Raw genomic sequence first — 10,640 nt, forward strand, 5'->3', positions numbered from 1 at the left:
TCAAAAGGGCGATAAAGCCTGTCAGTATGGCTCCTATAAGCACCTATTTGCAAGTGGCCTATGATATTACCGCAGAAAAAACACATGCACTGCAATAGCCCAGTACAGAAATGGCCTGCTATTTAAAAGATCGTTTCCTTGTTTCCAAAAACCATTTGCCCCTCACCTCAGCAGAGTGAATTCCCACTTCTAGTAGACCTACTAACACTGACCTAAAATTTAAAAACTTCATATAAAATGAGCACAAATGTTCTCCCGCCCTCTGCCCCACATGAAGGCACTCTACTGGGGAGCAAGACTCCTACTCTCTGGTTATCTAGTCTGATCATAGTGAAACAGGGACTGGAGTCACTAAACTGATACTGGGCAAAATCACTCTCAAAATATGATACTTCTCTGAAATACTGAGGTGTCAGGCCCCAGGTCTACTGCAATTTCCTTTTTTGTGAGCCTTGTTTACACACTATGGACAAATGTGGTGGCACATGAAGCACTTGATTGGACAGACTTACACAAGTCTCAAGCACTTAAAATGCATTTTCTAATTTTCAGGGTGCTAACTCCACCACCTTGAATCATGGTAATAAAAATTGGGTTTTTTTTAAATTAAGTTTTTCAAACAGAATAAAAGCCAGGTAAGAAGGAAGCAGAGAAGTGGGATAGGAAGGAATAAATAACAATCCTGATATTCTATTAGTTTGAACCATGCTTATACAGTAGTTTCTAAGTCCATAGCTTTTATCTGAAACACCTGTTGCTTTTATGCATTTCAAACTTTGTTCTATGGAAAGCAGGTAAGTCGTTTTTGCACACAGGGTCAAGTTGAGCATTGGTGCATATGAGTGCATGGCTAAATCTTAAGCGTACTTACCAGGAAATGTTCAACTCATATTTGGAATGTGGTACTTTTCTTGTCCCTCTTGTAGATGCCTAGAAAGGGAGATTCTTGGCAAGCACACCTTGTCACAACAGAGCACTGCACCTACTGAAATTGTCTCTTCTGGGCAAGGAATGACCTGGGCCTAAGAATGAAAGGTCCAGGAACCATGTTCACTGATGCATCTGATCACTCTGGGTAAGATAGTGATAACATGTGTAGGTGCCTTGTCCTTACTCCTCTACCTCCTGGTAAACAGCAGCATTATGGCAAATCAAAGATCAGGTGAGTGTCACCACCCCACCCTGTCACCTGCTATAGATAATCTCAGCATGGCTAATCAGTACCTTCCAAGACTTTTCTGCCGCTTGCAGCAACGCGGCAAAAAGTTCCTGTAAGATGGCCATCTTCTGCTTCAGCAGTAGCTCCCGATGAAGTGCCTCCTGAAAAAAGGAAAGGAGGAATCAGGCTCAGCAAAGTGTGCAAAAGGTGTACTTATTCCCCAATGCATCCACACTATACATTTAAAGCACATGGCTTCCCCCAGAGAATCCCGGGAACTATAGTTTGCCCCCAACAGAGCTATAATTCCCAGCATCTTTCACAAACAACAGTTCCCAGGATTCCTTGGGGGAAGTCGTGTGCTTTAAATATATGCTGTGGATGTCACACCCATCTGCTGTGTCAGTAATGAGGTTTCCCTTAATCTCCCAGTAGAAATTGCTGCCAGGCTGGTTCAGAACAGCTTGACTGCTTCACACAAAAGAGGCACCCTGCATTGCCAAATCTCTTCTGGGACTCTGATTCTGCACATGCTCGCACACCAGCTTCCCGTAAGCTGGCTATCAACCTGCATTTGTTGACCCCATTGCTCGCAAGGGGCCACCTTTAAACCACAACTCTTCCCCTCTATCTTCTTCGCTTATCTGTGCCTGAGATGCCATTTCCTGCACACCACTGTTATCATTCCTGTTAGGCTTTCAGAAGGAAATCCCAGCGTTGCGTTAAGATCAGACCGCTGGTCCCTCTAGCCTGCCCTTTCCAATGACTGTCAGAAGCTTTCTAGGTTTTCAGACCTTTCCCCACCTCCAAGGACTAAGGCTGCTGCTCAACAGAGCAACTCATAGACTTCAATCCTATTCAAGCTCGCAGGTGAGTAAGTCCCAATGAACTCAAGTGGGTACATACACAATCATACTGCTCAGCAATAAATTGGATGGCATTGTAATGACTGCTTGATGAAACTTGTGCAAAAGTGCAGATTATTATTATTATTATTATTATTATTATTAAAAAATGTGGTTTTGCACTAGCAGAAAGCACTTACTCGCAACTAAAGGTAAAGGGACCCCTGACTGTTAGGTCCAGTTGTGATCGACTCTGGGGTTGCGGCGTTCATCTCACTTTACTGGCCAAGGGAGCCAGTGTACTTCTGGGTCATGTGGCCAGCATGACTAAGTCACTTCTGGCAAACCAGAGCAGCACATGGAAACGCCATTTACCTTCCCGCCGGAGCAGTACCTATTTATCTACTTGCACTTTGACGTCCTTTCAAACTGCTAGGTTGGCAGGAGCAGGGACCGAGCAATGGGAGCTTACCCCGTCGCGGGGATTCAAACCACCGACCTTCTGATTAGCAAGCCCTGGGCTCTGTGGTTTAGACCACGGCACCATCTGCGTCCCCTCGCAACTAGTTATTGCTAATCCATCCCTGCAACTCTCCATGTACTACAGCTTCCTATGTCCTCTACAAAGATGCTTCTGATGGTAGGGGGACCTTCTGGAACAGAAGGATGTGGCAAGGAGTGATGCAGTAGGCAGGGAGAAGTTGGCTTTGCATGAATAGAACCTGAGGACTTTCCAGGAGTTCAGCCTCACCTCACCTAAAGATGCTAGGGATTGAACCAGGGATGTACTGTAGGCAAAGCAATTAATTGCATTTTAAATAATTTAAACTTTCTTTTTTAAACCTGCTGCTTGATTCACATGGGGTGGGATTATTATTTTTTTAAAAAAAAACTTTAAAAGATTATTAATCCATTAATTTAACTGCCTGTTTTTATACTTAACACTATTGGTAATCCAAATGTCCAGGAAAATGGGTAGCAGCCTTTACCTAGTGAAAATATGCACAAGGCCTAAAGCCACATGCTAACTTTTCTCCATTGGTATTGCCTTCAAGGTGTCTGCTAAGGCACCAAATGTGAGGAAATGTTTGACTCTAAATAATGGTTTTGTCAAGCCTCTGAGAGCAAAATCTGAGGTAATTTTCCCAATTGGTGCATGTCTCATTTACAGTTATGGTCCTATCTGAAGGACAGAAGTCCTTTCAGAAGAAACAAAAAAGTCCTGGCACAGCTCTTCTTGAAAAATGTTCTGATTTAGTGTTAATTACTCACCTTGAGGTAGTTAGAAAGTTGAATAATCTCCTGAAATTGAAATAAATGGATTTAAAGTTCTGCTTGAGTTGAACATGGAAGTATTAGCGTATGTCAAGGAAATTAAACAGGCACTATCAATCTGCAAGCCTCAAAATGAAGCTTGTATTCTTGGCAAGGTAACAGATAGACCAAACATTCAGTGTGTTTAGGCTATGGATACTGGTGGGCATTGCAAAGTTAAGGGTACTTGATAAGAAGTATTCAAGGCAAAGCCTTCTATGATACAAAGAGTATTGGGAAAGGCAGCTCTTCCTAGCCTGGTGTGCTTCAGATGTTTTGGGCTACATCTCCCATCAGTCTGGTGCAAATTGTAGCCCAAAACATCTGGAGAGGAGGCTGATTTGGAGAATAATCCACAATTGGCTGCAGCACAGTGATATGACCTGCCCAGGTTTATCCAAGATGAAAGTCACTGCATGGCTCAGTGGCCTTTAACAATTGGCTACACTGCGACTGTTTTGAAGTCCCAGACAGGCAGCAGAAAATGAAAGTCTCATTATTTGTTTAAAAAGCTCACAAGGAAGGGATCCAGAGGTCATCCAGCTCAACCCCAACCCCATCAAAATATAATATAAGCTGTTTTCTTTGAGAAGTTTTCCAGAGCTTAGTCAGTATTTTTCAAGGATTCCCCAAACCCAGTTTCAAATTGGTATGATGCTGCTGTGGTTGTTTTGCAATCCCAGGCAGGCAGCAGAAAATGAAAGTATTACTATAAGCTAAAGTGGAAACACATGTACAGGTTTGTTTGGGCAGATTATAGTCTTTACCACCAAATATATTTTATCTCTAGGATCTGATGTGATACACAGAGTATATCAATCATTAATGTCTTAAAATAGGTTTCACATTTCTTGTATTCCATACCTTATCTAAAACTGCTGTTCCACAACTGAAAAAGAAAAAAAAGGAGAAGACTATGTCAAAAGAGGATGTGCCACTATTGCAAAGAATGATGCCTTGGGAAAGAGGTAAATGATCAAAAGTGTCTAGTGAATAGTGTAGGTAATCATCAAATGTGTCCATACAAAAACCAAACAATGTGCTTCCTTACTCTGTCTGTTGGCCTGAGCTTTTCTTTACTGTACTCGACTCATCTGTGGTTTGGGTACCTGTAAAAACACAAAATGAATAAATGCCATATAACTCCTTTCAAGAATGGAAAGTTAAATATGATTGGACATATTTATTTTGCGTTTACGTATGCTGTTTATTTATGAAAGGAACAGCGGGGGGGGGGGGGGGAATACTTCCATTCCAGAGTGTTTGAAATGGAAGCGTTTGCATCTTAATGGCAACATTTTAATCATGTTTATGGGAAATAAATCCCACTGTGTTCAGTGAGGCTTATTCCTACCTAAGTGGACATTTGAAGTCTTGCCATTATCTGAAAAAATGTCCAACCAGTTCAAGTGGAATCATGTAAAATTTAGAAATAAATTGCATACTAGTTTTTGCTAAACTTATTTCAAAGTTTGCAGAGTCTTACCTTTACAGGTTGTGTACACTTTCACAGTGAACATGTTTTCGGGAGAGGAGTTCAAGTTGCCATGTGCAAATGTGTCAGTGAAGCTATGCTGCACAGATTTGGTATGAAGCTGAGAGGTACAGTTATCCCAAGACTCCTGAAACAAAGTAAGAACATGTCTCTCTTCAACATATTGGTCTCAAGCCACATTGAAATAGAGTTGGGTGGTATTAGTGCCAAATTACCTCTAAATTGCCCCAGTATCAGATTGTCTGCCCGTGGAAGGATGGGACTTAAAAAAAAATATATTTTGAGGAAATGAACCATTTAAGTGACAAAATAGCACTACTTTGCTATTAAACAAAACAAAACACTGTTGTCATCACCAGTAATTTAAGCTTTCTGACTACAAGAACAAAAACTGACCCTGGAGTAATTTATGAAAGCTATTCAGGGGCTAATTTATTTATTTGAAATATTTGTTTTGATTCTTTTGTTTCCAAAATGTGAAAACAAACAAGAAGAACGGCAGAGCTACATCTTGTAATTACTAATAGGAAGTAGTATGTTTAACATAGATTCCTTCTTAAGTAGTAAGCCCTGTGTGTAAGATCCATTGGCAACTTGGAAATTTCAGTCGCCACCATCTTATAGTTTGTACTTAAGTCTCTTTCCCATGATCTGAATAAAAGCTTTGATAAATAGCTGTTTGATTTGTGTATGAGGTAAAATCATACCACACTATATAAAAATAGAATATTTTAGCTTTGCCCTTAGCTAATTCAAGTTGGTAAGGCATTTCCCCCCCCCCCCCCGCCATGGCTATTTGAAACATTTATATGCCACCGTTTAGCCAAAGATTTCTAAGCAGTGTAACGAAAGGTAAAACCAGAGGCTATTCATGACTAATCCCCCAGCCTTGATCAACAGGAAGTTATAAAACATCAGGAGCGGCCTCTGTTAGAACTTTGATACAGCTAACTCAGGTATGTCCACGCTGATGGGCAATGGCTCTCCAGAAGGGTTCAAAAGAGGGGATATTCCCAGTCCTATATGGAGCTGCTGGAAATTGAACCTGGGATTTCTACCACTGAGATACAGACGTTTCTCAGGGAAAATGGGCCACTGAAGTCACTGAGGCCACATTTGTATCATTCATTTAAAGCACTATTATACCACCTTAACAACCATGGCTTCACACAAAGAATCCTGTGAACAATAGTTTGCGATAGATGCTGAGAAAGACCTCCATCATCTCATGGAGCTACAATTCTCTGAGTTGTAACAATCAATCTCTCTTCACAGGGAATTATGGGAATTGTAGGCCTGTGCGGGGAGAAAGTCCCATTGCCCTTATGTTCAGATATTACCTGGTTAGCAGGCCAAGATCTCAAATATGCTGATCTCTCCCCTAAATCTCCAGGTTTGTTCTCAGGAACCAGGGACATGTCTGTGCCAGGAGTCAAATGCACTTCCTTCCTTCCTGGCCCTTCCATTATTAAATTTCTTCTTCTGAGGATCACTTTTTCTCGGCGTCTTTGAAGTAGCTCCTTGGCTTCTTTGCTCTGGCGTTTATCTGTGAGACGGCATGTGGTCCTGTTCCTCCTCCTGCGCAGGGTTTCTCGCTTTTCCTGCCGGCGTTCATATTTTTCTTCATAACTTTCATGCCTGGGGCCACGCCAGCCATGGGATTTGAAAATCTCTTTTATCATACTGAGGGCACAAGACACCGCAGTGCAGAGCGCTTTCCAAATACACTTGAGAGTCACCTTCCTGGGGAAACCGTGAGAACAGAAATTAGCAGGATGTTAGGCTGTGGGAGATTTCTGTATACAACAATACACACAATGTATCTATGGAATAGGATGCAATTGACTCCAAAATGAAAACGTTTTTTTTTTTCATAAAATCAAATATGCTGTCATGAGGGCAGGTTAACTAAATTCTGAGTTTCTGGAAGATGAAGCAAACTGTACTGTTCATATCATATTGCATATTGTGAAAATTTCACTGCTTCACTTGAGCAGGGTTATTTTAAAAGCTGCAGACCTTACTGTTCTCCTGTTATTCAAGTCTTTGGTGATTTCAACATGTGGGAAAATCCTAGAATAATATTTTAGAAGAGGATCATTCATCTAATTAACCTTCCCATTCACCCCCGCCCCCAAGTTTTATGCTGGACCAAAATGCAAATTCCATGGCTTTTTAAAAACGCATGTAATTTTTCATTTTTCCAATGAAACTAAAATTAATCTACTACTAAAATACAAAAGAAATCCAATGTAGTGCCCAATATTTTGAGTATTTTTTTTATCTCCCTGAAGCTCTGTAAAGCTTTTGAACTAGGAAAATCACTGGTAAATACACAGAGATATCTGCAATAGATGCAATTTTTGAAAGTGGGTTTCTTCCTCCAGATGCTTTTTGCATTTCACCTTCTGCTTAGGTTTAAGGGCTGCAGTGAGTGTGCTTTGCAGATTGCTTGGGAGTCATCAAAGGAACATCTAGAGATGACAAATTCTGAGGGCAAAGCTCACTGTAACAATGAGCAGGCATGCCACTGTTCCTTTAAAAAACCCCGCCACCACTTACCTCCTGTAGTAGCTTTACTTTCTCTGTTCTCCACACTGTCCAAAGGCTGTTGGATTAGGGATGCCATGTTCTATTGCTTAATGCTACACAGTTAAATATATTTATGTTCACTTTGAAGCAGGCTTACAAACTAAAGCCCGAAAACTGCAGCTAAAGGCAGTTTTCTGTGTATATCAGACTTAATCCAAGTTACATAGGCAGGTTGTTCCAGAATTCAGACAGAAGAATGAATGCCTTTGTTTTGGTATTACCTTGTTACCCTGTGCCTATATAAAGAGTGAGTTGTTAACCTCCTCCTTCCCTCATTAAAATCTTGACGGCTCATATGTTACAAGTATGTACGTAATTTGTCCTAGAAATCAACTATATGAAAGGATTCGGATCTTTGCTTTTCCATCAGAAATAGAAAACAGGGTAGTGGGGTGGGGGAAAGAGAACTCAACAAACTTCAAAAAACCCCTTATCCATCCTTTAAGCCAGTGGGATAATCCCTGTGCGTATTCTAAGAATCGTGGCTGAAAGGAGGATCATGTGAGCATGCTAGGCATTCAGGAAAGAAGGTTAGAACAGGATTGGCCTTACACTACAATTTAGTGGCTAGCAGAGCTTTATTTCTGTCCACACCCTCCCCAGTTTAACAGTTATCTAGCTGCAACAGTAAAAGGGATGCGGGTGGCGCTGTGGGTTAAACCAGAGCCTAGGACTTGCTGATCAGAAGGTCGGCGGTTTAAATCCCCGCAACGGGGTGAGCTCCCGTTGCTCGGTCCCTGCTCCTGCCAACCTAGCAGTTTGAAAGCACGTCAAAGTGCAAGTAGATAAAGAGGTACCGCTCTGGCGGGAAGGTAAACGGCGTTTCCGTGCGCTGCTCTGGTTCGCCAGAAGTCATGCTGGCCACATGACCCGGAAGCTGTACGCCGGCTCCCTCGGCCAATAAAGCGAGATGAGTGCCGCAACCCCAGAGTCGGTCACAACTGGACCTAATGGTAAGGGGTCCCCTTTACCCTTTACCTAGCTGCAACAGTATGCTTGACGATGCGGACTAGGAAGCTGGATCTGGTTTAAAATGCAACAGCCAGGATTTTAAGTGGAATTGCTCGCTGGGAGCGTAACTTGACAGTTTTGAGAAATGTGCACTGTTAGCCACTTCCAAGCCCAATTCAAGGTGCTGCTTTTGATGCTTACAGCCCTTCAAGCTTTAGGTCCCAGGTACTTTAAGGACTGTCTAGTCTCATATCTACCTACCTGTCCCAGTTTTGCAATACTAAGCCTAGCTTAGTTAGAAGCATGGCAGAAAGCGACAATGTGGGCATGGGAGAAGAAAACAAAGAGCAAAAGCAGACCAATGTGTGGCACCCAAGATGAAGAAGGAACCATAATCAGGGAAACAGGAGCAAAGGGCTCAGAAATTTATTGTAGAAGGTTCTGTAGATTCCAAGTATTATTACTCACAGGTTCAGTGTGTGTTTCGTATGATCTGGTCCAATTCTTCCTGCAACCTACCTCTTTCTTGGAGTCTTGATTTCTGGGCTTGACCAATGTGGAGGAAGGTTTCCGTGAACTGCGGAGGCTTCACCTACTGGGAATTAAACACATGGCAATCAAGGGGACTGTTGTTTTACTTTGATCATTGGAACAGTTATATTACTTACAGCTCAGCAGCTTGCCAAGGGCAGGGAAGCACTTGCAACAGATGCTCTGTGTTGCACTTTGAAGGCAAGCAGAAACCAGGATGTATGGCTGTGGTTGCATACTTTGGAACCATCTTCACAGTGATGCTCAATTAATACCAACATTATTATCCTTTTGGCACTGGGAGAAAACCTTTTTATTCTTCCCAACTTTTAGCATATCTATTGAGTCTGGCTTTTACACTGCTTTAAACTGCTGCTCTTGCTGTTTGCGGCTGTATTTTATTTTATATTGATGTTTTATTGTGTTATTGAAGGGTGATACAGAGGGATTGATTGTTAAATCGCTCTGGAAACTATATGTGAGGGGAACAGGTTTCTTCAAACCTCTTAGCAACCTTAAAAACTACAGTTCCCAACATTCTTTTGGGAGAAGTTCTGAATAAGGCCAGGACCCAAAGAACTATGAAGCTAGGTTTTGTAAGCCCAAGGGTTTACAGAACTTGCTTTTTTCAAGCAGCTGCCGCATGTAAAACTGCTTTTAAAACTGAGGGGTGTTTCAAAAGCAGTTCGTGAGAGATAAGGGAGGGGATAATCAGTTCAATGAAAAGTTAAAAGTTTTTTTAAAAAATCCGTTAGTATAGTGTAATGGCTCCTTGGTGAACTTAAGTCGCTCTTTGGACTCTGAACTAACATGCCCAGACTTCCAGAAGTAATGGTCAGCACTTTCTGGCTGCAACAACTATTCTTCATACAATGGAAAGTAAATACTCATGCTCTTTGATTTATAAGATATATACATCTTCATAATGTACCACAAAAATCAAATGCATAAACTACTGTTAATGTATTGGAAACAATGGTAGCCCCCCCCCTGCAAATACCATATGGGGTTGTGATTCCAATTGGAGTGGGGGGGGGGGGAGCTAAATCCTTCTGTCCATGCCATGGTCCTGTTCCAGCTTAGCCCCACCCCAAGGTATTAGTTAAAAACATAAAACTAGCCAAACTCTGTAACTAACATCACCTGTAGCTCGGCTCTTACAGAGAAAGGCAAAAACACAATGTTCTCACACAAGCCAGGTACTCAATTATAAGTACACATCAAATGTTTGTATTGAAATTCAGGTTATTATCCTTATTTTAAAAATAATCAACTTAAAAACAACCACTTTTTAATATATATATATATCTAGAGATAAACACAAACCCTACCTACAGCCTCACCACACTGCAATAAAATAAGCACTGTTACCGCTTTGATGCACAGCTGGAAGATGTGTAAGGGAATGTAATTGGTGTCCATTGCACTCAGCTGCTTAAAAAGTCACCCCTCTCCCAGCTGATGCCTTTATCTCTGGCTGCAGCATTTTGATCTGACTACTCTGCAATGTCCTCTATCCAAGTCTGTGCTCTGGGCCTGCAGCTTACTAGGCTGTAGGACTCCTAGGCCTGCTCCACCAGAAGAGCGTCTCTTTAGGTCAAAATCCCCATCACAGACAGGTGGGAGTCTGTCCTCTTGGCAGATGAAGTGATTCTCACCTCACTTCCAAAGTGGAGGTAAGAGCCCCATGTAAACACAAAGCAGGAAGGTAGGATGTAGGGGGCTTCAAAATGGGCTGTACCATTCCAAGTTG

At 41.9% G+C, this 10,640-nt stretch overlaps 1 protein-coding gene and 1 long non-coding RNA gene across 8 annotated transcripts in view; one reads left to right on the forward strand and one right to left on the reverse strand.

Annotated features, from left to right (window-relative positions):
* TRAF3IP3 (TRAF3 interacting protein 3) overlaps positions 1 to 10,640 on the reverse strand; it is a 39,364-nt gene that overhangs the window by 21,532 nt on the left and 7,192 nt on the right. For 4 of the 7 annotated variants that reach the window (XM_083444435.1, XM_083444434.1, XM_083444433.1 and 1 more), the window contains exons 2-8: positions 8,876 to 8,951; positions 6,154 to 6,556; positions 4,805 to 4,940; positions 4,370 to 4,427; positions 4,183 to 4,207; positions 3,277 to 3,306; positions 1,225 to 1,320 (exon numbers count right to left, since the gene is read on the reverse strand). In XM_083444435.1, coding sequence (XP_083300561.1) covers positions 1,225 to 1,320; positions 3,277 to 3,306; positions 4,183 to 4,207; positions 4,370 to 4,427; positions 4,805 to 4,940; positions 6,154 to 6,495 — 687 coding nt within the window. In that variant the 5' untranslated portion in view covers positions 6,496 to 6,556; positions 8,876 to 8,951. Of the gene's footprint in view, positions 1 to 1,224; positions 1,321 to 3,276; positions 3,307 to 4,182; positions 4,208 to 4,369; positions 4,428 to 4,804; positions 4,941 to 6,153; positions 6,557 to 8,875; positions 8,952 to 10,258; positions 10,636 to 10,640 lie in introns of those variants that run through there. The other 3 variants (XM_083444438.1, XM_083444437.1, XM_083444436.1) reach the window with 3 other exon arrangements.
* LOC310679408 overlaps positions 1 to 10,640 on the forward strand; it is a 279,663-nt gene that overhangs the window by 18,372 nt on the left and 250,651 nt on the right. The gene's annotated exons all lie outside the window — the stretch shown is intronic.

The sequence above is a fragment of the Podarcis tiliguerta genome (assembly GCF_965153285.1).
Source record: "Podarcis tiliguerta genome assembly, chromosome: 6".
NCBI lineage: Eukaryota > Metazoa > Chordata > Lepidosauria > Squamata > Lacertidae > Podarcis > Podarcis tiliguerta.